Source organism: Triturus cristatus, chromosome 6, assembly GCF_964204655.1.
Source record: "Triturus cristatus chromosome 6, aTriCri1.1, whole genome shotgun sequence".
NCBI classification, from domain to species: Eukaryota; Metazoa; Chordata; class Amphibia; order Caudata; family Salamandridae; genus Triturus; species Triturus cristatus.
Window position 1 is genome coordinate 1,315,523,646 of NC_140589.1, and position 27,101 is coordinate 1,315,550,746.

At 45.4% G+C, this 27,101-nt stretch overlaps 1 protein-coding gene across 2 annotated transcripts in view; it reads left to right on the forward strand.

Moving 5' to 3' along the window:
* Positions 1-27,101, forward strand: part of LOC146821359 (uncharacterized) — a 157,137-nt gene that overhangs the window by 62,115 nt on the left and 67,921 nt on the right. The window contains exons 5-6 of one of the 2 annotated variants that reach the window (XM_085612306.1): positions 14,530-14,643; positions 22,751-22,831. In XM_085612306.1, coding sequence (XP_085468432.1) covers positions 14,530-14,643; positions 22,751-22,831 — 195 coding nt within the window. Of the gene's footprint in view, positions 1-14,526; positions 14,644-22,750; positions 22,832-27,101 lie in introns of both variants that reach the window. The other variant, XM_085612307.1, reaches the window with a different exon arrangement.

Here is a 27,101-nt window from a genome sequence, read left to right on the forward strand (position 1 = left end):
AAAACACAATTTTTTGGCAAACCCACATTAAATGTAATTTTCCCCAGAGTCACCTTTTCTTTCTCAAAAACAAGAGTTTTGCAGCCGTTCAGATGTTAAAACAACTTCCACAAAGGTGGGGTCTGGCACTTTAAAAAAAAACAGATTATTTATGAAGTGCCCTCTCTCCTCATATGTCCACAGAGACAGTTTAGCAATGCATTAAAGACACATTGTGTCCAAAACGCGCTGTCTCGGCAGACATAAGAGGAGGGAGGGCACTTTATAAATAATCTTGTTATGCTTATTATATGTGCAGTAACAGCCCCTTGCATCTTTCATTTACTGTTACTTAATGCAGTTTTCTGGCTTTAATGCAGAGGGAGTGTTTGTCTTTAGCATACATTTCGGTTGCTAGAAAACAAAGCTTTAGAAAATGCAAATGTCACTGCTCTGTGAGAGCCAGTCTTTTGTAATTCTTAAATAGGGATTATTGCTAAATGTTCACACTAAGCAAGCTTTTTATGGGTGCTCCAGGAAGGAGACAGCCCTGGTAAGATAAGGATCAGCAATCAAAGGCTATGTCAGTTTCCAAGAAACATATGCTGCTTTTCTGTTACTATAATATGATACAGCATGGAATTTTTGTCAAAATCATCCATTTTTGTTTGTAACAAACATTTACGCCATAATCCCAACACTACTAGATTATCATAAAAAATATTTGTGATATCTTCCAGACTTTATTTCTTCAATATGGGATAGCATTGCTGCTTTTGTAAATATTTTCTTTTTTAATCTCTTTATTTTCTTAAGTGTCTACAATATAATTCAAAATCCAAGGGAACTCAAGACCTGTAAACAGGGCATAGTAGATGTAACCAATACATCTGGGCTATTTGTTATAAGCAAACAACCATAACCCACAGGTTTCTACAAAAGAACTCCTCCTTTACTGGAATAACTGCTCACTCAGGATCTATAAACAGGGCAGCCTTCTTTCTAGAAATTGTACAAATGTTAACATTGTTTTTCTGAAGCTTTTGCGTGATGTTTTCACCGTTTTTAAAGGGAACCCTTTTTTATATGTTCTCAGTCAGCACTGTTATAGATAGACAACAAGCATTCAGCACCACATAAATCAAAACAATTGCACACAATTCCACAACACACAGTTCAGAGCCACACAATTCCACAACACACAACATAATTACAATCCACATAATACCACTCAACACCACATAATTCAACTCCACCTAATTGCATGTTACTCAATACCACAATAAATAAACTCCATATAAATACACTCTATGACACATATCAATCCACTTAAATACACTCCACACCATGCCACATAATTCCATTCAACATATTTTCCCTCAACACCACACTGTTCCGTGCCACACTATTTAACTCCACACAAATACATTCCACACTACATAATTCAACACCAAACCACATTATTCCACTCCACAGCACAATTCCACTACACACCACATATATTACATTTAGAACACAGAATTCAACCACACAAACAACACACCACATAATTGAACTACACTACATAACAATCCACAACACAAAATGCCATTCCACACAATTCCAATACAGTCAAAAACACCAAGTTACTATTCACATAATACAACTGCACGCCATGCCACATAATTCCACACCACACAACAATGCCACAACTAAAAATTCCAATCCAACCCACATAATTCCTCTACACGCCACATACATCAGCCACAGTCCATAACACATAAGTAAGATATTTACATTTACAACACAAATACCTCTAACTCGTTCTTTTTTTTTTAATACCCAAACACAGAGCTCTGGAGCTTAGCTCCTATTTGTTGTTTTTTTGTTACAAAAATGCAACACTATCCACACAGTTCCACACCACACAATTCAACTCCACACATTTCCAATGCACAGAACATAATGCAACACCAAACCACATTATTTCCCTCCACAACACCATTCCACTGCAACTCAACAACACAATTACACAACATACCACATATATATAGTACACACCACACAAATCCAAACCACGCCACACAATTCCACATCATACCACAAAATTCAACAGCGCACCACATAATTAAACTCCACTACATACCACTCCACAACACAAAATACCATTCCACATAATTGCACTCCATAACACAGAATCCCCCTCCACATGATTCCAGTACATTAAATAGCACATCATTACTATCCACATAACTCCATAGTACACCATGCCACAAATCCTATCCACACCACACTTTCCCACCCCACACAATTACACAACTAACTAATCCTATTCAACCCACATAATTCCACTACACACCACATACATACACTCCATAACACATAGGTAAAATACATTACCATTTACAATGCCAATAGCTCTAACACAACTAATGCTAGACCACTTTTTTTGTTACAAAAGTATTCCAGCAGTAGCATAAGTAAGGGTGCAGTCCGTCATATGGCTAATAGAGGTCCCTTTACAACTCCACAAAGACACCTAGTAACAGCCTGTGGTACTGCACCCATTTCTTGCTTCATGGATTTTCTTTTATTACTTATGCTACTGCTGGGATATTTTTTAACAAAATAAAATCTAACAAATATTATCATTTGCAATGCGAATAGCTGAAACTTTCAGTAAGGCGAGACCTATTGCATTGCAAATGCTTGTTATTCATTGACAACTATGCCCTTTTCCTGGAGCTTGATCAACACCTCCATAAGATGTTTGTCATGTAATACCTTGGATCTACCTGCCACAAGAATGTCGTCCTGAAACACAACCGTGTCCTCTACACCCTCCAATACCTTTTCCATGATATGTTGGAACACCAAGGCTGCTGAGGCAAGCTCGGATGGCATCCTCTTAAACTGAAAAGACCCCACAGGGGAAACAAACACTGTGAAATGTTTACACCCACTCTCCAGCTCCACCTGATGATAGGTTGAAGAGAGATCAATTTTTGAAAAATATTTGGCTCCTGCAAATTTTGACAGAATATTATCAATATGTGGTAGAGGATGGGAATCCACCCATTTTTTTGGTTCAGACTCCGCAAATCGATGCACACCCTCAAACTACTATTTTCTTTGCATGCAACGACTAGCGGAGATAACCAAAGAGATGATTCAATAGGTTCAATGACCCCTGATTCACACATCTTCCTCAACTCTTCTGACAGGTCATCCCTAACTCTGTACGGTACGTTGCGTAGCTTATGTTTAACTTGGACCACCTGATCTTTTACCTTGATAAGGTGCTTAAATCCTTGAATGCATCCCAATTTATCTGCAAATACATCTTTGTATCTGTTGGCCCAGACTAGCAGATCGTCATCCTGATAGCTATTCGCCACTAACAACACATGTTCTTTGGTCCCTGGTTTCAAAGTCATTCCAAACAAGCCCTGGTGGTACCACCTCAAAATGTTGAGTCCCTTTTTGGCTACATCAACATATATATATTACCTACTGGCAGTCGCCAGTAGGTAGTTATAGTTAGGACCTATTTTCCATAGGAAATCCGCTACATTCTATTTGGAATAACGTTGGCGCCGATTGACGAATCTTCGCGAAATTTTCCAAACTTTTGGCCAGCTCCGGTCCGCTCCTATCCTAACAATTTCACGGTGATTCATCAAGCGGGGGCTGAGAAAAAAGGGGGTCCCAAAACGCGTTTTCCCCATGCATTTTCCCGTAGGACCTGTTGACGCAGCTACAGCCCGAACTGCTGAACGGAATTACACCAAATTTGGTAAAAAGGTAGTCCTCAGTTCAGATTTGTGCCTTTTGCTTTAATGGTGTAAATCCGTTTGGTAGTTCCTGAGAAAATAAGAGTTAAAAAGATAGATATATCTGGGCGGAGCCTAACCAAACATCTCATCATGAGATCTGATTGGCTGTCAGTACTTCATCCAAGAAGTGTTGGCAGCCATCTTGGGACAAATATACATGATAGCACCTCATTAAAAAGCATTGCAGTTAATAGAAGGTTTTTAGACTTTAGTTACATTATAAATAATTTGTTGATGGTACCATACTCATTTTAGGACCGCCCTGATCGCAGCCACCGATGACATCCGAGCCCTGCTTGACAACGGAGAAACAGCAGCCCTCATCCTCCTAGACCTCTCCGCGGCCTTCGACACTGTCTGCCACCGTACACTAGTGCAGCGCCTCAGCAACGTCGGAATCCAGGAGAAGGCACTGGAGTGGATCATCTCCTTCCTCGCCGGAAGGACACAGAGAGTCCGTCTCCCCCCGTTCAGATCAGAAGCCACCGAAGTCATCTGTGGCGTCCCTCAAGGCTCCTCGCTTAGTCCAACCCTCTTCAACGTCTACATGAGCCCCCTCGCAGACATCGCACGCCAGCACAACCTCAGCATCATCTCCTACGCCGACGACACCCAGCTGATCCTCTCCCTCACCAACGACCCCGCCACCGCCAGAGCCAACCTTCACGAAGGGATGAAAGAGGTAGCCGAATGGATGAAGAACAGCCGCCTGAAACTGAACTCGGACAAGACGGAAGTCCTCATCCTGGGATCTTCACCCTCCGCCTGGGACGACTCCTGGTGGCCCCCCGCCCTAGGCAGCGCACCTAAACCAACAGACCACGCACGCAACCTGGGCTTCATCCTGGACTCCTCCCTCTCCATGACCAGACAAGTCAACGCCGTCTCCTCGTCGTGCTTCAACATCCTGCACATGCTACGTAAGATCTTCCGGTGGATCCCCACCGAGACCAGGAAGACGGTCATCCAGGCCCTCGTCACCAGCCATCTGGACTACGGCAACTCCCTCTACGCCGGAACCACCGCCAAACTCCAGAAGAGACTCCAGCGGATCCAGAACGCCTCAGCATGACTCATCCTGGACATCCCCCGTCGCAGCCACATCTCCGGACACCTGAGAGACCTGCACTGGTTCCCGGTCAACAAGAGAATCACCTTCCGTCTCCTCACCCACGCACACAAAGCCCTACACAACCAAGGCCCAGGGTACCTCAACAGCCGCCTCAACTTCTACGCTCCCAAACGCCAGCTTCGATCGACCGGCCACGCCCTCGCCGCCGTCCCCCGCATCCGAAGAGCCACCACAGGGGGACGGTCCTTCTCCTACCTCGCCGCCAAGACTTGGAACTCCCTCCCGACCCACCTCCGCCTGACCGAGGACCACCTCGCCTTCAGGAAGCAACTCAAGACCTGGCTGTTCGAGCAGTAGCGGATGCCCCCCCCCCCCCCCAGCGCCTTGAGACCCTCTGGGTGAGTAGTGCGCTATATAAATGCTTTGATTGATTGATTGATTGATTGATTGATTGATTGATGTGTTCTAAGGTGATTTTACCAAGTGAAAAAGCCTTCTGCTGTGATATCATGAATCATGTTTGAGAGAAAACTATTTTCTCATGCTTTTCCCACAGAGGTTTGGAAGGTGATCTATAAGCTAAACTGAGAGCATATTTTCTGTAAATTCACATTATCTTTCTCAGTCATGTGAGAATGAAGTCTGACATTCTCAGTAAAACATGTACATCCAACAAGGGCAGAGACTGTCAGTTGATTCCTTTGTGTTCTACTGCAGCTTCCCAGAGTGTTCTAAAGAACAACTAGAGCGCTAACAGTCCTACTTATGACTAACGTATTGCACACCTGAAGCCATCTTGATTGGAATAAAGTGGTAACTCTTACAACATTTAATTTCAAAAGGAACAAAATGAGGGGGGTTATTTTGCCATAGAAATTATGATTAGTGCTGCAGGAAGAAAAATTAGGGCACATTTTGACTTCTCAAATCCTCTTCTATTTCATAAAAAAATTCTGATATGCAGACTGAAACATGCACTTTTAATACCAGCAGCAGACTTCCCTGGTGAGTAGTAGCTTTACTACAGTGATCTAATGAGCAACTAGAGTGCTAACATTCTGAATTTATGGCAAATGTGTGACACATCTCAATGCCTTCTTGATGGAATCAAAGTAAAAAACTGAAAGTTTTTCCTACTGAGGAGACTGTAGTAAATGAGGAAATTAGGAAACTTCATAACAAATAAATCTCCCAAGATGGCCACCAGAGACAAAAGAGCCCAAATGCAGCACAAATATCACCCAGATGTAGCCCACATGTAGCCCAATGACAGAAGTGTGCAAAACACTTATTTTTTTGTGTAGTTGCAGTTTTATATAGTGCAGACTTGTCAGGTATTGGAGTGCTTTACATGAGCATTGGTTACATCACACAAGATCAAATTCATTTTGGTTGTAGACATGGGGAGATTAAGTGATTTGACCAGAATCACAGAATGTTGAGCTGAAGCAGAAACTCCAACCTGGCTCCCCAGTTGCAAAGTCTGCAGCTCTGGAAGTAACACCACATCCTCTCCCCTAAGTGCAACATTTAATCAAGTGGTCAACTGGATAAAAAAACATAAAGATTACAAATAATTTAAAAGTTCTTTGTCGCTATTTGAAAACTCAGAAAATATGTCCTCATTTTAGTTTTTTAGAGCACTAACCATAATTTTGATGCAAATAAGACCCTCTCATATATGTAATTTCTAAAGGAAATGCTCTAGGTATTACAGTTTTGATTACATCAAGATGACGTCGGGCGTTCCACACTTTTGTAATAAATATAGAATGTTAGCAATCTAGTTGTTCATTGGGATACTGTTGAGAGGCAGAGGCCAGGGGCACGGACTCTGAAAATTGAAGGCAGGTAGGAGAGTGCAGAGGCATCAATTTGACCACAATGGGCAGACAGGAAGGGCAGTGGCAGCACAACAGACTATGGAGGGCAGTGGAAGGGGACCAGGGGCAACAAACCAACAATACAGGACTGGCAAGAGAAGCTGTGGCAATATAATAGATCATTATGGGCAGAAGGAAGAGGCAGTGGTAGTACAACCATACATGCCAACAGACCCGTTTCAGCCAGGAAACGTCCAATGTTTTTAAGCTCAAATGGGCTTTATTTGATCTGTCTCCTGTCTACAATCTCCTCTTTTTCAATGTAACTCAAAGGGGAAAATCAATACCCCAGTTTTGTTTTCAAAATCTCCCTCTTACCAAGTTCAAAATGTTCGCAAGTATGGTACATTGGATCATGGTAGGCAGGAGGAATTGGGGTAGGGACATGGACTCGGATAACAGAGGACAGGAGGGACATGGAGAGGTGCACCAAACTGACCCTACAGGGCAGGCATCAGGGTTTGCAGCAGCACAATACACCACACAGGGCATGCGGGATGGGAGTGCAGCACAACAATCCATAGAAAGCAATAGGGAGGGGACAGGACCATGCACATGCACATGGACAATAGAGAACAGAGGGGAAAGAGGCAGTGGTAGCTAGCTGACCATAATGGACAGACAGGAGAGAAAGCTGCAGCATAACAGACCATAAAGGGCAGGAGGGACGGATCAGGGGCATTACAATGGAACAGACAAGCCAGGAGGGAGGAAATAGGGGTCTGCACATGGAAACAGAGGGCTGGGGGCAAGGGGGCAGGGCAGGAGCAGCAAGATGACCATGGAGGTCAGGCAGGATGGGCACTAGAAACAAGACACACCATGGAGAGCAAGAGTGAGGCTATAGTGGCATACACACAGACCATGGAGGGAAGGTGGGAGGGGGTCAGGGGCAAAAGCTGACCACACAGGGAAGGTGGGAGGGGCCATGGCAGCACAGAAGACCATGCATGGCAAGCAGGAGGGTTAGTGGCAGCACAATGGCTATGATGGGCAAGAAGGAGGGTGCAGGGGCATGCACAAAGTACCCTGGAGGATAGAAGGGAGGGTCACAGACAAGGGAGTTCAGGGGAAGGGGCCTCACAACAGACCGCACGGGGCAGGCAGGAGGAGCAGTTGCATCACAACAGACCAGGGAGGGCAGAAGGATGTGGCAGTAAAATGGACCATGGAGGACAGGAGGAAGGGGATAGGGGCATGGCATGTGGACAGGCAGAGTGGAGGTGGCAAGGACAGGTTACAGTCAGCTGACAATGCTAGGCAGGTGGGAGGGGAGTGGCAGCTCAACAGAACACTCAGAGTAGATAGGAGTGGCAGGTCCATGGAACATGGTGGGCAAAAAGGATGGAGCAGGGGCATACACAAAGACATCGGAGGGCAGGGGGAAGGAGAATAGGGGCAGCAAGCTAAGCACAGAGGCTAAGCAGGAGGTCAATGATGGGCCATAGAATTGGGCAATGGAGGGCAGGAGGAGTGGACTGGTACATCATGCTAAATGGAGGGCAGTGGCAGCACATCAGACCATGCATGGCAGGAGGGAGGAGGCTAGTCCATGGATTCAGACAACAGAGGATAGGGAGGAGGTGGATGGGGCAGCAAGCTAACTGTTCAGAGAAGGTGGGTATTAGGAACTTTATTGTTTTTAAAATGTGTGTCTGTGCGAACTACTTAAAATATGAACAAGTAAGCAGCATAATCTCACTTTTATTCAGGAAGAAGAGGACGTTTGTGACTGTGACTCCGGGCTCACTTAGCAGAAACACCCCCTGACCCTCCACCCCCCATCGCAAAATGTAATGCCCGTGAAAAGGGTAGGTGGACGCAGTGTTATATAGAACATAGAGAGCACGATTGAAAATGAAAACTAGATATAGTATATGGTATAAACTATGCACCAAAAAGTGTGATATAAGATGAACCGGGGCGTGAAATATAATATGCAATACATTGTGCGCAATGGCAGATTAATTGGAGAGCGCGAGATAGCACAGGCACTAGCGCGTGCTATGCGATATGCGCCTTGGAGTGTAATATGCACAGGGCAGTGTTGTGTAACCTAACTAGTCTCTAAAGTTGTAATATAAAATATGTGCTGGGGAGTGTAACGTTGCATATGCACTGTGACAAAGATATGGATCCCAGATTGTAATATGTATGGCATAGCGCTGTGCGTTATAATATAGGCATCGAGGAAGGCACGTTAGATGGGGCAATATAACCCGTGCGAAGGCAAGTGTGGCATGACATATTCACGGGGTGGTGTTACAGTGCACATGGGCTAGAGAGTGTCATAGCATACGCACTAGCTGGTGGAATACAACACAGAGGTGTGTGGCACTCGGCGGGCACTGGTGGGTGTAACACAGCACTGGGCTCAGCCAGGAGCACGCTGTGACTCTCAAGTGAGGTTCGTCTCCTTTCCAGAGAGTAAAATAAAAAGTATTACACATCCGGCGGTGAATGTGTGTTTTATTAACCGTGAGGCGGGTTTCTTGCATAGTTTGGTCGAATTTTTGTCGAATCCCTTTTGAATGGCTTGGTGTGCGTGTGTATTAAATGTGCCCGTCAATAGCTACCCATATTTGTATAAATAAATGACAAGGGTGTCTACTTGGAGAGTACCCACCGGCGGGGGCACCGGGATTAGGCACGGTAGGGCGTCACTCACGTCAGAGCTTCACTAGCGGTGTAAATACATTCCACGTGGATTAATTGTATGCATAGTTGCCTTTTAAGGAATATCACGCAAATCGTCATGGTGATAGGTACATACGGTTTGTCCAGCATGTCCTAGGTGTTTCTATAAATATATATTTTTAAAAAATAATAAAAAACAAAGGCCGGCCCCGGGGGATGGGGTCCCCGGGCCCATAAGTGGCCTGAGGAGGGGGGCAACGCAGCCCCCCTCCTAAAGAATAAAAAAAAAAAGGCCATGACCCGGAGGTTGGGGTCACCGGGGCCGATTAAGGCCTTGGGAGGGGGGCCACGCGGCCCCCTTCCAAATTTATTTTTTTCAACAAAAAAAATTAGGGTGCAGGCCCTGGGGGATGGGGTCCCCAGGGCCAATAAATTAGAAAAAGAAGGGGGGCCACACAGCCCTACTTCTTAAAAAAATAAAATAAATAAAGGACCGGCATCGCGCCGGAGGCCACGCCCCCTCCTTGCAGCACTCAGCAAACGCGCCCCCTGGCCAGTTGTAAGTTGGGGAATTAATTCCCCTTTAATACTGAGGGTCCCTGAGGGCCAACTAGCCCAACAGGTATCTTCAGTATGCGCCAGGGAGCTGCGTTGCAGACAGGTGTTCTGAGGCCACGCCCCTTTGTACACCTCTATGCAACGCAGCTCTGTGGCGCTTACTGGAGGTACCTAGTGGGCTAGTTTAACCCTAGGGACCCTTAGGATTCAAGGGGACTTAATCTCTCAACTTAGAACGGCCACAGGGCGTGTTTACACAGTGGTGAAGGGAGGGGACTGGGCCTGAGGTGACGTGTGCAAACACGCCCTGTGGCGCGGTTTAAGTTGTGGAAATAATTTGCTTTAAATCCTGAGGGACCCTGGGGGCAAACTAGCCCACCAGGTGCTTCCAGTAAGCGCCACTGCTCTGCGTTGCAGAGAGGTGGTGCAGGCCATGCCCCTTTTTTCACCTCTCTGTAATGGCGCTTACTGGACGTACCTAGTGGGCTATTTTGCCCCTAGGGACCCTCAGGATTCAAGGGGACTTAATCTCCCAACTTAAAACGGCCACAGGGCGTGTTTACACAGTGGGGAAGGGAAGGGACGGGGCCTGAGATGACCTGTGCAAACACGCCCTATGGCGCGTATTAAGTTGGGGAAATAATTCCCCTTCAATCCTGAGGGCCCCTGGGGGCTAACTAGCCCACCAGGTGCTTCCAGTGAGCTGCGTTGCAGAGAGGTGGTCCAGGCCGTGCCACTTTTTACACCTCTCTGCAACGCAATTTGAGATGTCATCAGTGATGTCACTGACCATGTCATGAGTGATGTAATATGTGACGTCATCAGCAGTGCATTGCGGGTGCGCGAGTTATAGTTAGTTGAACTAACTATAACGGGGGAATTTCAATGGTTTTGTACGAGTGAAAAGTCCACCTAACTATAACGCCCCAGAAACCGATGGTTTCTTCAGTGAATTTCTAAGGTTTTTTAAATGCTAATTCCTAACTATAACGTGCCTGAAACGTATGTTTTTTTCAGTGAATATATATATATTTTGCTTTATGTAAATCTCTTTATGTCCATACTCCTATAGCGCTGGAAGACATGGCTAGCAGATATCCTTCTGTAATGGCTTGTAAGTCAATTGAATTAGATTGATGCTCACCAACTTCAACCTTTAACCATATAGTCTACTCCTGCCAGAGTAAAAAAAACGAAAATGCAAATGAAACACTTTAGCTGTTCAACTGAAGCATTGCTGACAGTCGGCATGGAAGTTGCCCTTCAGCGGTGTACACCGGGGATACGTTGGGGATAAGCTGATTCGCACACACGCACAATTCGGCAATCAATGTGCAAATTTATCTTCAGCAAGTGAAATCGCGGATACGTGCTTGGATTAGCTGATTCGTACACCAGCACAACTCCGCCTGGAGGATATAAAAACATAGACAACAGTCAGCGTTCTAGTTACCTTTCGATGACAATGCTACTTAAGGAATCTGCTGACACGAATGTGCAAATCACTCCAACCAGGGGATTCGATTGCGTCAGCACAATGACCCAGTGACTGGAGCTGTGCGGAGCTCCCTGCACCTTACGATGTTCGCCCTCCACAGACTACTCTTACACGGCTCCCCAGAGGCTGTGTCACTCACCGTTGCAGCAGTATCGGACTACAGGAGGTAACCCTTAAACCACATGGAGACTAGGGCAGTAGTATGTAACAAACAACAGTGTCTCAAACAAGGGTATTATTTTGCGTACAAGTATACTGGGCCCAGTTAATTACCATCGATTAATCAAAAGGGGAGAAAGCCAGGGAGACATTTTTTCAAGAGATAATTTGTATTTCAATTGCTGATCATGTTGGACATATTAAACTTCATATGTACAAGCACATGAGGCGGTAGCACTGCGTTACATTAAATTACATGTAACCAGTAACATACTGTGCACAAGTGCTCATGAAGGTTTCATGGCGGCACAAGTGACATGCGATGTGGTATATACAGCGATTGTGGTGAACGCAACAAAGGAGGGTGAAGTTAAAATTTATTTCACATTCCAAGATACCCAGGCAATTAATGGTACATGAATAAAGACAAGTAAGGAAGGGTGTCAGGTATATAAAGGCGCCAGGAGTTTCGCTGTGCAAGTCAACGGCATTTCAGGCCTGTAGTCAAGTTAGGCCATCTTCAGGACCAGGTTACGTAATATTTAGTTAGCAGTGTCAAGGGTTACTTCAGTCGGTGGAACGAATCACACGCACTGGCGTCAGTCAGTCAGCGAAACTCCTGGTGCCTTTATATACCGGATACCCATCCTTGCATGTCCATCCACCTAATTTAAATGGTGGGGACATTTCGCCGTTTTTCAATGCCCGTACCCACCAGGAAAAACCTGGCCATAGTGTCCCCCTAGCAATAGGCAGAGGCTTCCTTGACAAGGGGGCAAGTTTTTTGCATTTGAAATTAAAAAAACACTTTGGGATTTTCTTTTTGAAATAAAAAAAAAAGCTTTATACGTTTGCTCTACAGCTTCATCATGACAGAGCTCTATGGTAAAATTACAATTGAATTGACAGGAACCCCGTGATGACAGTTCCTACCAATGGTAGAAATGTCTGCTGGGCCAGCGCACATTTCTTAATTTTGCAGTCAGGGACTCTGTCAGGGCAGCAGAATAATTTATCCGTCGCCCTAACAGAGTTAACTCTGTCCGCCAAAATATAAATTGGACCCTAAGTCTCTTAGGTGTCATATAAGTCATGTGCACATAACTGAACTGTGTATATTTGAGCCTGCCATCCCTAGAGACCACGTGTGCATGAGTAATAAATTCTTCTCCCACGCTTTTTCAGTAACTGACCTGCTCATGCTATCTTCCCACTTTGTTTTACTGTGTAAACGCTCTGGATAGGTCACTTCTAGCAAGGATCGATAGGACCAAGCGATGCATTTACGACTATTGCTTCTTGTAAATAATAACTGCAGGACTTTATATGTAATTTGTTCTGTGGTTTATGGCCCCATCTGTCTCTAATGTCAGAAATGTTTTACAATGTGTCTTGTTAATGATATTATGATTGCTTGGTATATACAAGTATTTTGTCAGTGCACCCTCTAATGAAGTCAACATAGAATATGATTATGAGTTTCATGCTGCCAAAATATAAGTAATATATCAATTTTTTGAAACTATTACAAAGTTGTAACCCAGTTTAATCTTAACTAGTACTGGCAAGTAGAGATTTCCACTTACAGGTGTTATCTTCTACATAGACCTTTACGAATTTCGCCTAGAAAAATGGTTGCCATATCAAAGGCCAAAGACTTTGCCTTCTTTTTTAGTTTAGTAATTATTACTAAATTTCCATCATGGTTAATAAGTGGGGTTTCTTTCCCTAGGCTACTGCTTATAGGCCTTCAGATTGCAACAGTATCAAATAATCTATGGCACTATTTTTCATCCCATGTCAATATGTCATCCATGTTCCCTGTTGGCTGACATGTGCTCTAGTAGCTATGACAAAACTACAAGAATGTTTGCCTTCAGTGAACTGATGGACTTGCAGTTACAGTGGTTCCCTTGTTGTTACCCAAAGCCCCCGCTGCAGCAGGGGGCACTGAATTTCACTTTGTACATGGCGTTATGCGCCTCTTTTTTAATATGCTCATTATTGATATCAATGGATAGGCCTCAATCAAGTTCCATTAGTTTAAACTTAAACCTTGTCTAGTGTCGTTCAGCTTACTTCTGCACATGTTCTACTACCCTGATAAACCCCATAGCCGCAAAGGCGCTATGGGGATGAGAATAACAAATTGTAAATTGCCATGTAAAGGCAAGCGGGCCACAAATTAATGGTTTAAGAAGCGATGCAAACTCTATGGTAAAGTGTCATGATGTGCATAATGTAACACGGTGCTCCATTATCCCTTTGGACCCTCATCTGTGTTAAATTACAGCCTCAGTTCATTATGTGACATACTCTCCTTTGATGTCATCTATTGTGCGTCAGAAAAGCCTATTAAGTAGCAAAATATCACTGAATTTTCTTCAAGTTTTTGGATAATAATCACACCATGATGGATTTGTCAGTAGTAGAGCTCTTATCAGTTGACTAAAGTATTGGAAGTTGGTATTGTCACAGTGCTTACTTTGATAAAACAGTTGCCATTTTCTGGGCTGTCTGTGTTTTGCTTAGGTTTTCAATTATGAGAGGAGACTGATATTAAATATGGAGAGTAGACCTTTGCCTCATGCGTCCTCTTGCTTTTTGTTTCTTTTTTTCAAACATCTGTTTTAGTGTTGTTGCAACTTTATCCAGTTGACCTTGCAGTTCAGCAAACTGACCAATTAAAACTGTATCAGTATTTTGGGGAAATATTTCAGATACCTCCGTTTGTAAAAATGTAGATATTAACACCAGCACATGGGCCAAAGTTCTTTTTTTTTAACAGAATGTCTATGTTATTTTTTCCCCTACTGAGTTATGTGTTTCTTTGCAGTAAGTTGGTCGACTGTGCTGTGAAGTGTTAATTAACAATTGCTCACAAACATTGGAATATCGAAAATGTAATAGTAGTTATTTACCCAGCAGGATATCCAATTTTGAGCTTCGACAATATTTTAAGGGCAGAACAAGAGTTTGAGACAAGCTTGATGGAGCAGCAAAGCTCGGAACAGGGAGTAAGTCATGCTGGTCCCTGCTCAGGTAAGTTACAAGCACTCTTTTTACTTTTTGAGATATGTGGGATTGGCCATTTCAGGGTAGTCCAGCCATGCAATTGAAATCAAAAGAAGCAAATGGCCAGCAAAGTAATAGATGCGAGGGACAACTCTTGTTAGTTAACAAGTTTGTTGTGTCAGGGCAAAGAGTAGGTGTACGGTGATATTCGAAGAAACAGGATTTATGTCAGAAGGAGACATTAAATCATTGTCAAGGACCATGCATTTTGTTTCTGCTGTAAATTCAAGTAAAAAAAAAACACAGACGAAATTGGGCATCATTCCAGCTCTGCCAGTCTATCTTCTGGTCTGTGAACCTTCAAGACTTATTTAATGTATACCTGTCATTCATTGCTATAAAAAAATGAATATAATGTACGTACAATGGATTAAGTAAGCGTTTGCAAGTTGTATGGTATTAAAAGATAATATATAGCCATTGAAGTTCAAGACATTAAATCCTTCATTTCAGACTGCCCTGCATTGCTGAACTTTAAATCCATGCCCACCGATGCTCAGCACATTTCTTATTACACCACATTTCTTATTAGACCACATTGTTGCACAATGTTGTATGTAGTTAGGCCCTAGCAGCAGACATGATTTATCAGTCTGCTTTGTTTTTAGCTGGATGAAGATGAGCAGAAATATAAACTCAGTATTTCCTCTTTTACAGGATTTCTTGTATTTTGGCCAAGGGCCTAAGCTTTCTTGGATTTGTTAAAATGTCAAAATTTTGAGGCACAGAGGTGGAATGTGGTAGAATAGTACTAAGCATTAACAAATCTCATATTGCAGAGTTATTGATCTGTGTTGCAACAGAGGGAAGTATTTATTCATTCACAGGTCACTCCTTTTCATGCTTCATGGCTTTATAACAGGGAGAGAGATCGAAATATTTGAGGGCAGGCATGAAGTTACTTAACACATTTTCACAGCTGTTTACTACTAAGAGCGTAGGTGGCCTGTGATAAGGAATTAATGATTCTTTAGGGATTGTCGGTAAAAGCAAGCGAGGGATGGCATAGTTAATTGATGTTCTGTTTTGTTCTTGTGGAAGCCAGAGTAAATGTAAAGACAAGAAAGGTATGTTCTTCAAGTGTGGGAGAAAAAATAGCAGGCTGGACTCCACATCACTTTCTTATCTGCTATTTGATTTTATAATGATTAGCTATTACTCAGTAAAAAATATTTCACATTTTTTATAAACCGGAGCATTAGATTGGGCACATCATGTGAAGAGGAATAAAGGTAGTCCACCGAAGGACATACCAACGATAGTATACACAAAAGAAATGGATCTGTAGCAAAACAGACCTAATGTGGAGCCGTGACTTCCCAAAACCTGCATGGAGTGCAATAAGAGGTACATTACCTCTACGTCCCTCGTCCTCGACCCAGTCATCACTAATGAGGTATTCCACAAGACAGGAAACAAAACAGGAAACGCTTTTTAGGCTCCACCCACCCTCCCGTCAGGGGCTATAAGAACCCAGCCAACCAAAAGCACATCCTGTTTTGTTTCCTGTCAGTGGACCTGACGGGGACGCTGGGGTAGGTGCCGGGCACTTACCTGCTTCTAGTTGCTGTTGTCCTGTGGTGTCCTCCTCTGCTGGGCTTTGGGGGCGCTGCTGGACCTCCGTGGGACTTCATTTGAGTCGGGCTGCTGGGCTTCCTGGACTCTTCAGGTGCTTGGTTGCTGGTCCTGCTGGGCTGTGCTGGCTTCCTGTGGTGCCTGCTGCTGCTGCTGCTCCTGTTGGAATTCTTTCCCTCTTTCCTACGGTATTTGGGTTTGTGCTGTCTGGAGGGAGAGTCCTTGTATATGTGCTCCGATGCGCTCGTTCTTTACTGCCTGCGTCCTGGTTGGTGTCCGGGCGCTCCCTTTCTGTCTTGCGGATGCACTGGGGTTCTCCGAGTACTCCGCTGTCCTCCTCTGCGTTTTGGCGCCATTTCTGTTGCCGGAGCGCCCGGTTTGGGGTCCGGCCGCTCCGTGTGCTGGGTGTTCGAGGCTCTCGCCTCTGAGGATCCAGGTGGGGCCCTTTTTGCTGTTGAGCGCCCGGTGTGCGGTCCGGGCGCTCAGTCTTTTGCTGTCCCGCCTTCTCGTGGAGCGCCCGAGATGGGGTCCGGGCGCTCCGTGATCTGCCTGCCTTGGAGCACTCGGGTTGGGGACCGAGTGCTCCTTCTCTCTTCCAACGGTGGTCGCAGCGTCCGGGTGGGCTCCGGATGCGCTGCTGGTCCGATTCTGCCTTCGGCGGCCGCGCGCTGCCTGATTTTCAGTGTCCTGTCCTGGCCACGCCCCCTTTTGCCTCGCCTTCAGTTTCTGCTGAGGGGTGGGGGGGGGGCGGGGTTTGTCTTGGTTCTGTTTCGTTATAAAGGAGGTGGGTTGTCATTACTCTGCTCCTCTGCTGCCGTGGTGGATCTTGCTGGTTTATTTGCTGTTTCTTGCACCCTGCTGTTTCTTGATGGGGAAACATCTTAAGAAGCGGAGACATGTGTCTCCTGTGTCCTATTCCTCTTCTCCTTCGGATAGTGAGGATCCTGCGCCTGCGGTGAAGCGTCCCAGGTTGGATGAGGACAGGTTGAAACGTCTGATTTTGGAGACTTTATCTGACATTAAGTCCTCCAAGAAGTCTGCTGGCGGGCGTTCTGGTGGGGGCGCGACCCTTTATTCTGACATTTCATCTTCTGGGTCCTCTGATGACGCTTCCTTGGGTGCGGTGGATCTAAAGGGAAAATATGTCTCCAGGGAACTGTTGCCGGATTTGCTGTCTCATGTACGTGAGAACATGGGGTTTCCGGATGACGCTGTGGCTGGTACTTCCTCGGATGCTGTTCTGCCGCAGTTTCGGAAGCCTGTTACGTCTTCGCTTCCTATTCATCCATTTGTGATGGATGTGCTGTTAAATGAGTGGAAGGACCCGGATCATATTATGTTGCCTCGCTTCATGTCGAAACTCTACCCTTTGCAGGACATGGAGGAGTCCTTTCCTGAGTCTGTGCGGGTGGACTCCATTGTCGCTAGTTTGGTTGGTCGTCCTTCCATGGCAGATGATAATATTCTTCGCGATGGGGTGGATAGGAAGATTGACACTGCTTTGCGCAAATCATATGCTGGTTCTCACCTTGCCATCCGTGCAGGTATTTACGGGGCTTATGTGGCGCAATCACTCTTGACTGACTTTAAGACTTTGTTCTCGACTATGCAGGAGGGTGGTTGCTGTCCGGATTTACTGGAATCGATGGAACGTCAGGCTGAGTTCCTCTCGGATATTGCCTTTGATTCCGTACGTGCTTCTGCTCTGTCTTGTGGTTCCTCTGTCGCGGCTCGTAGGAATCTGTTGTTGAAAGGTTGGAATACTGATGCCGCCCAGAGGTCCATGGCCTTACGTTTACCTTTTACTGGCCCTCGTCTCTTTGGGGATGCCTTGGAAGACAAACTGCATAAAGTGTTTAAAGAACGTAAACATTCCTTTTCCTTCCGGAGGCAACCTTCCCGTAAAGATTTTTCCTCTTCGCAGGCCAAGTCTTTTCGTCAACCTTCCCGGTTTCAGCAATCCTCCTTTAAAGGTTCTCGTGGTGCTGGTCGGGGTTTCCCTCGGAAGTTCCAGAAGAAGCCTCCTCGTGATGCTGGTCCTGGGCCGCAGCGTTCCTGACTATGCCCCTCCGTTCGTGGATCCCGCTGGAGTGACACCCATGGTTGGTGGGAGATTGAGGTTGTTCCTTCCAGCCTGGCGTCTGTCAACCTCGGATCAGTGGGTGCTGGATGTCCTGGACCGGGGGTATCGGATCGAGTTCCTGTCCCCTCCGCCTCCCTCGGGTGTGGTGCGGACTCCGACTCCCTTGTGCCACTCCCGTCGTCAATCCTTGAGGGACGGTGTTCAGGCCCTGTTTCTCAAGAACGCTATTGTTCCGGTTCCCAGGTTGGAGTGGGGTCTGGGGAACTATTCGATTGTTTTCCTGGTACCGAAGGTCACGGGGGGATTCCGGATTGTCATCAATCTCCGGAGTCTGAACTTGTTTGTGAAGAAAATCCCGTTCAAGATGGAGACCTTGCAGCGAGTGATCCCACTGATTCAGGCCGGATGGGTGTTTACTACTCTAGATCTCCAGGACGCATACCTTCATGTGCCGGTGGCCCGGGAGGATCAGATGTTCCTGCGTTTCTGCCTGGAGGGTCATCATTGGCAGTTCTGTGTTCTTCCATTTGGTCTCCGGTCCGCTCCCCGGGTGTTCACCAAGGTGGTTGCTCCTTTGGTGGCCCTTCTTCACCTCCGGGGGGTGTCTGTGTTCCCCTACCTGGACGATTGGCTGCTCCAGGCTCCTTCCCCGGAGGTCATGTCTCAGCACCTTTCATTGACCATCCTTACGCTAGAATCTCATAGGTTTCTGGTGAACTTTCCAAAGTGCCAACTCCTTCCTGCGACTCGACGGACTTTCATTGGGGCCGTCTTCGACTCCGTCCTGGGCAAGGTGTTCCTGCCGGATTCTCGGATTCGGCGTCTTCAGTCCCTGTTGCGGATCTTGTTGTCCCAGGCTGCGGCCCCTCTTCTTCAGTGGCTCGAGGTTCAGGGTCATATGGCCGCTACTGTCTTCACGGTACCCTGGGCCAGGGTTCATCTGCGGCCTCTGCTGTGGCATGTTCAGCGTTGGATGCCGTTTCCAGTTCGGGACTATGCTCTGTCTGTGCCTGTGTCCTTGGGGGTGGTGTCGGATCTCCAGTGGTGGCTGGATTCCGCGAATCTCTCGAAGGGGATGTGGATTCACCTGCCGCCCCCTTTGGTGTTGACGACGGATGCCAGTGCGGCCGGTTGGGGGGCCACGTTGGGCCAGTGGTCTGTTCAGGCTCGCTGGCTCCGGATGGAGTCCCGTCGCTCGTCCAATTGGAGGGAACTGTCTGCTGTGGCCAGGGCTCTTCGTTTCTTCCATTCCCGTCTGCTGGGGTGCAATGTCCTGGTGAGGTCGGACAACACCGTGACTGTGGCTTACGTCAACCACCAGGGCAGTACTCGCAGCCCTTCCTTGAATTTGGTGGCTTGTGCGATTGCAGGTTGGGCAGAGCGTCATCTTCTGGCTCTCTCGGCTCAGCATATCCGGGGGGTAGACAATGTGGTGGCGGACGCCTTGAGTCGCAGGTTTCCATCTTCCCTCTCCCTGTGTCTCTCCCCCAGGGTGTTCCGGTTGATCTGTCGGAGGTTCGGGACTCCCCTGCTGGACTTGTTTGCCTCCCGGGCGGATGCTCAACTCCCCCTGTTTTGTTCTCGGACCCCGGAGTTGGGTGCTTGGGGGGTGGAGGCGTTGTCTCTTCGGTGGCCTCCTTGGTTGCTGTACGCCTTCCCCCCTTCCCCCTGATTCCTGCCTTCTTGCTGAAGGTCCAGAGGTTGGGTGCCCAGGTGGTAGCGGTCTTACCTCACTGGCCGCGGAGGTCCTGGTTCCCTTTGTTGTTGAACCTGGCGGTGGGCCCTCCTTGGATTCTGCCACGTTATCCGTCTCCCCTGAGGTCCCCCTCCCCTTCCCTCCTGGTCCCTCTCACCTTGGCGGTTTGGAGGTTGAACGGTTGTCGCTTGGGGTCCGGGGTTTGCCTGATCACCTCATCACTGTGATGCAAGGGTCTCGTAGGGGTTCCAATTTGTCCTCCTACTCTAAACATTGGGCTTCTTTCTCCTCTTGGTGTGCGGGGCTTGGTCTCTCTCCTGTCTCTTGTCCTATCGCTTCCATTCTGCAGTTTTTCTTGGATGGGTTTCGGAAGAAATATGCCTTGTCTACTCTGAGGGGCCAGTGGGATGCTCTTCGGGCTTTCCGGGATCCAGCTTCTCTTCCTCCTGCGGATGGTTTGTTGGTTTCCCGTTTGTTCCGGAGTTTCTCTCTGTCATCTCCTTCTTCTCGCTCTACGGTTCCTCCTTGGGATCTCTCTTTGGTCTTGGGTGCTCTGCAGTCTGCTCCTTTTGAGCCATTGGAGTCGGTGGACCTTAAGTTTCTTTCTTTTAAGGTGGCGTTTTTGGTTGCTGTGACTTCTGCCAGGCGGTTGGGTGAACTCACTGCTTTGCGTTGTTCTCCTCCCTTTTTGCGTTTCTTGGATGACGCGGTGGTCCTTTCTTTGGATCCTGGTTTTGTTCCCAAGATTCGTTCTAAGTTTCATTGCTCTCAGGAGTTGATTCTTCCTTCTTTCTGTCCTTCTCCTTCTTCCCCTGCTGAGTTGTTGCTTCACTCTTTGGATGTGCGGCGTGCTTTATCCCTTTATGTTGCACGGTCTGCGGGGTTCCGTTCCTCGGACTCCCTTTTTGTGACTTTTGGTTTGGCTGGTCAGGGTAAAGCTGCGTCTCGGCTTACTCTTGGTCGCTGGATCAAGTCTGTTATTTCTTGGGCTTATCAGGGATCTGGTTTGCCTTGCCCTTCTGGTGTTCAGGCCCGTTCCACTAGGGGTGTTTCTGCTTCCTGGGCTGCTTTTTATGGGGTTTCCCTTGATGAAATCTGTCGGGCTGGGACGTGGGCCTCTGAGTCTACTTTTGTGAGGCACTATCGCTTGAATTGTGCTCTGTCTGACCGACCGAATTTCGGTTGTGGTGTGTTGCGTGCTGTGGAGGTTGTTCCGCCTCCTTGATTCTGTGTTTTTCATTAAACTAATTTTTGCTGCACGCCTCTTTGTGTTCGGTCTCTGTTTTCTGTGTGGTTTGCCAAAGGCCTGTTGTTGGGGGTGCTTTGGTATGCCTCATTAGTGATGACTGGGTCGAGGACGAGGGACGTAGAGGTAATGCTATGATTACTTACCGGTAATCCCCATTACTCTTAGTCCTACTCGTCCTCGACCCAGTCATACTTCCCGCCCGCCCTCCCTGTCCAGGCCTTTGTTGCTTGGTATGTCAGGATGTGCTTTTGGTTGGCTGGGTTCTTATAGCCCCTGACGGGAGGGTGGGTGGAGCCTAAAAAGCGTTTCCTGTTTTGTTTCCTGTCTTGTGGAATACCTCATTAGTGATGACTGCGTCGAGGACGAGTAGGACTAAGAGTAATGGGGATTACCGGTAAGTAATCATAGCATCAGTGAGTCATATGGGAAAAAGCAAGGTCTAGAGCTGAAAACCAAAGTTTAGTTACAGCTCTAGACAGAACTTGAGCAAACCAGAAGACAGGCGTAGAAGTGCATATTGGGGTGTCCAAAGAATGCACGTGGCAAAGTTAAGGCTGTGCTACAGTGGGTTACAGGAGGAGCAAGGAGCTCAAAAACACTAGCTTGCTATTGCAAGGTTTTGGGAGAACAACAAACGGTGATAACCTCAGCAATTTATAGTGTGGGAGTAAGGTGAATATCCGCAATCTTTCTAAGATTGCTTTGGCAGGATTTGATGACCTTAAAGAAAGTGACACATCCCCCAAAGAAAATCAGCTGAGGCTAAATTCAGATTAAGAAGCCAAGGGGCAAACACAAAGATGCAGATGCCCTGTTTGACTGCATGCACTAGTGAATGATTGGCTTTCCAAGAGCCAATAATAACAACACCTTTGTCAATAATAAACAGTAGACAGGAAATCAGGTAATTTTGTCCGGATAAAGTTAGAGTGGATCAGCCGGTGAATATGTGTAAAACATGTAATATCTTCAAAAAAAGAGGTGTTTCAATAACAAATAAAATGTAATCATACACAGAAAACTGCCTGGAGGGGTGGGAAAAGATAATTCCATGGACATCTCAATTTAGTGTGGGCTCTGGTATCCAAGGAGACATCTGTTTTGAGAAACAAATGAATGGAAATATGCTGCGTTGGTAAGCAGAAGTCATGAACATGTTTTTGGTTGTGTGTGATTGTTTAGCTGCGTCTGGAGAGAGTTAAATGTGGCTCAGATAGTCAAAGGTTTGCATACTTGCTTGAAGGATGGAGATGAGATAGAAATTGCTAAAAAACAAATCAGGGAAAGTTCCTTAGGAGGAGTGAGTAGAGTATCATCATTAAAGCACCACGAAAACATTCATGTGTAAGAATAATTTATTGACTATACCAAAGGCTGAAGAGCATAACTTTGTATGCGAAAAGTAGCAGATACTGCTACTGAAATCGTTATTGTGTATTAACTGGGAATTTGCTTATCATTCCAATTTCAGTCACCATTAAAGAAGAGTGTGACAACTTTTGCATGGGAAATCAGGAATCTGAGCTGGAAGAAATTGAAAACAGTTCAACGGGTGAGTTCTTAAATAATGTCCAAATTTATTATCACAAAAATAATTTTGAGCAAATCTGATTGCCAAAGAGTTTTTCCGGATAACTTGCTATGCCTGTCAATGCCTTTCTTATTGTAAGCTCATTATAAATGCCATTCACAAGAGCACTTCTTCAAACAGAACGCTCTCAAAGGTAAATGAATGAGTGAAGACTTAGAGTCTACCATCACACTGTAGCCAGATAAGTGCACAATGGATGCCACAGCTGTCTAGCCTTAATGTAAGCACACTTGAAAAGAAAGCTTTTTTTAAGTCTCACATCCCTGCTTAGAATCTGCATCTATCCCGCTCATGAAATCATCACAAAGAGAAAGAGAAGACTAAAGCTGGAAAATCTGAGAATTAAGATCTAAGATGATCAACAGAGTAAGAGTTGTCGGGTTGAAGGTCCTGCACAAAAATGTCAACTTTTTAGTTTTCACCTTAATTTTGCAGATGCAATGGGAAATTAGTTAACAAATTAATTAAATTTCAGCCTGAGAATCTATGAATAGCATTCTAGAATTTGCCTCTCGCCCCATGGACACTCATCTACGAATAGCGAATCAGCATTTGCCGATAGTCAATGAGCTTGGATGTCCCTGCCCTGACAGCCTAGAGATCCATAGAGCCACTAGAATGTGTATGATGAAACTGGCACAGACTCAGAGGCCAGTGATGAAACAAATGGTAATCTTTACAGGAAACATAACTTGGCCTTGGAAAATAACATTCCCTTATCTTAGCCACACTACACAACAACATCAAGATCTACAATCCATTAGGAAAGAACTGACCTCCCATCATGCGTATGCCTTGCTCTCGCATCCAGCCTGATTGTTAGTTGTGCATGTAGAGAGGAAATATGTTTTCCCAGCCTGAGGCTGCCTAGAATTTTATTGAATTAAAAATGAGTAGGCGTGGATCGGCATTTGCCTCTTATACTTTGTAAAATGGCAGCTCTGTCATTGTCTGTCTCATGGTGCTTTGTGGAAGTAAGACTCTAAGGCCTTATTTAGTGTTTGACAGCCAGGATACTCCATCAAAACGTGACGGATATCCCATCCGCTATATTGCAAAGTCATATGATATAATCAACTTGTCATACAGCAGACGGGGCAGATGGAGTATCCTGTCTGGCACACTCTAAATAAGCCCCACAATCTTCTCCAGTTAAAACAGCCCTGTTCTTGGCAGAGCCAGCTTTCGGGTGGGCACTGAAAATTGATACACTTCTGAAATAACATGGTTGGCCCTACCCTCCTGAACAGCCAGTACATTTCAGAAAAACTTTATCCGTTACATGCTCAAACCAAGAAGTGGATACCCAGCACCTTCAAAGAGGTGCTCCACCACATTGTGTCCAGGAACTTGTCCGCTTTTAGTGAACTTTTAAATGCTTCCTATGGGGAAATTTCGAAATGCCTGCAGGCCCATACATAGTGTCCCATAATTCTTGTTCTTTATGTTCTACAGTGTGGCACATGGATGTTGAGTCCACAATTTCCTCTCCATCAAAAGGACATACTTGGATAACTTCCCTTTACCTTGAACTCTACTGTTTCTACTGCCTCCTCAATGTTGGCTGTTTTCTGCATCACCTTAGTATGTTAAGTATTTCACCTTTAATTAAATCAGCCTTCTCTGGGCAAATTTGTTACAGCTTCTTTCTGGCCTCATTTAGATCTCGAGGCCCTTGGCCTGCAAAGCTCCCGTGCTGTTTTGTTTTCTCAGACAAAGTGGTTTATTATCCGCAAGGGCCACTACAGTGCTTTAGATTTAGCTGTGCTGATAGAATCATAACTGGGTCCTGAAAAAGCTGCATGAGATGGTGAAAAGGGCAGCGATGCCCAAACCAACAGATTTTGGAAAAAGATGTGTCCTGGAGAAAGCCACCTCAGATACTTTAAAGGCAGTGATGCAGAAATGAACAGGTCTTGATCCCCTGCTACCCTCACCTCCCGACCACTAACATGTAACAGTGCCACAGGAGAATCATTAGTGGTCCTGGTCAAACTGCACTGTCATTCCTGAGCCAATCTGCCCTTTCAGTCGTTGGCATAAGTTTGGTTTCGGTGCCTCCCAATCCTAGATGAAGAAATGAACCACTGGCTCAGTGGGCTTTCCACTGCCAACTCAGATTTTGTAGGTGTGGAATTGTGACCTCTCCATTATTCCAGCATGCTTGAGGGAGAACAGAGCACCTCCATCTACAGCAACAAAGCCATCTAAACAGTAAAAAAGAGACTTAATAGCTGCCTCATTGGTTTCTTGACATGTAGTATGGCTCATGTGCTTGCTGGTTGGTGTTGCCCCTATCATTGGATATAAAGAGAGGAATCGATAAGGGAGCTGTGAAGTACGGTAGCTATCTTGGCTGCTAGCCATCCACATCCCCAGGCTTTTTTTTAAATACACACCAATGATTTACCACAGTTTGCAATAACATACATAACATTCCCTTTAAGTTGTTTAATCTTTAATCACACAAACTTGTTTCTAAGTTTTGTTGTGGGTCAGGGAAAAAGGAGGGAGTGGACCTATTACTTAAAAGTAGTCCCATTAATTTCCAAAGGCATGTGCTGAGGTTCTGCTTTGACCAAAATGTACACATTCAGCTTCAACCAACTACATTATTTACCAATTGTATTAGAGTATATTAGTTGTTTTTATAGAGCAGCTAATATTCCAGCACCTAATATACCATGTATCTGGGTCACTGACCTGATTGAGATCTGATAATCTTCTGGAGTATGAAATCACTTGCAGTGACTAGTGCACTAGTAAAAAGTGGCTTTTTAGTTACAACCAATGAGGGATGATACATTCAATGCTATCTAGCTTCTAGGAGTGTGCTTATATAGGTGATTGATGCTGAAGGATATTTTATAGCCTTTCAGTGATTATCTGGAGGCAATGATGACAGAGTTATAGACAAGCAAAGTTTCCGATAACCCACCTATTTCAAGTTAATTTTAGTTGATAAGATCATATGTCTTCACAGAATGTTTCTGGGCACAATCTGTTGATGAGACTAACTTCCTGAACTGGATTGGGGACTTGTGAGGAAGAAGGTTCCTTTGAACATATGAGGTGTGGTTTAGTCTTGTGGTTTAGTCTATACTGCGGCAGCTTTCGAGTCACGTGGATGCCCGATCTAAGAGCCTTCACAAATAAGGATTAATGGCACTGCGAGGATAGGGGACTGGCCAATTGGTTGATTGGGGTATTTGTTGTAGGCCACATGTATGAGGGGAGTCCTCAATGGTTCATCTTGCATTGTATCCTGAGCTGTGGATTGGTCACTGGGACATTAGCAGTTGTGCTGCTGTTAGGCACTGTACTGCTGAAGGTGCAGCAAAGTGAAGTTTGTGTTGGCCCATTTCTAGAATAGAGATTTCTTTGAAATTCTTGAGGATATAAAAGGTCTGCTTTAAATCTCCGAGATTTCTGTCGTTGGCATGAATCGTTACAGTGCCATTGGCATAAATGCTAATTTCCTTTTTGTACTTGAATTGCTTTCTATTTCAAGTCTTTCCCCACCTTGCATTTTCAAAGTTTGGACATATTTACTCAGAAACTCTCTTTCCCTGTATCAAGATTCAGGTGTGAAGAAAATATTAATGTGTTTGAGTGTCCCTTCCTCCTGTTTAGGCTTGTGTACACAAAAACAAAGAGGGTTTCTGGGAATTTCTTTAGTAGGGCTATTATAATGTTTATCAGAAATTCTCGGATGGTACATGGTAAGTGATTGTGTGACTCACTGTATTTTATTCAGAGTGGTGGACGATTTCCCAGAGCCTTCTATGAGTTGACCTTCTTCAGAGGTCCCCTTTTGCCGATATGAATATTTTAGTCGGTCAACTCCTAGGGGTAGTTTTATATTTTTTCAGGCAATCAACTAAAGATGCAGTGCTGTTTCTCTCTTCTCAAGCACTGGCATACAATCATGCAGCATAGCATCACGCACACACTTTTGAACCATAATGCAACGGTTAGTGCCTGAGTCTAGCATAAGTTTGTACTGGAAGTATTTACACTTTTCCCTATTTGTGTGTGTGCTGTACAGTGCACCATACATGCAAAGTTCAGAGAAAAGAAATCTGTTCTCCTACTTTGCACCTGCCTGAAGGAGGTGTATATTTTGCCATAAATCCCAGTCTACAGATGTCAATATATAGGGCTTTACATTAAGGACCATGGGTGGTTGCAAGGAAACGCCCATGTACCATCTATAAAATGCCTCTTGATA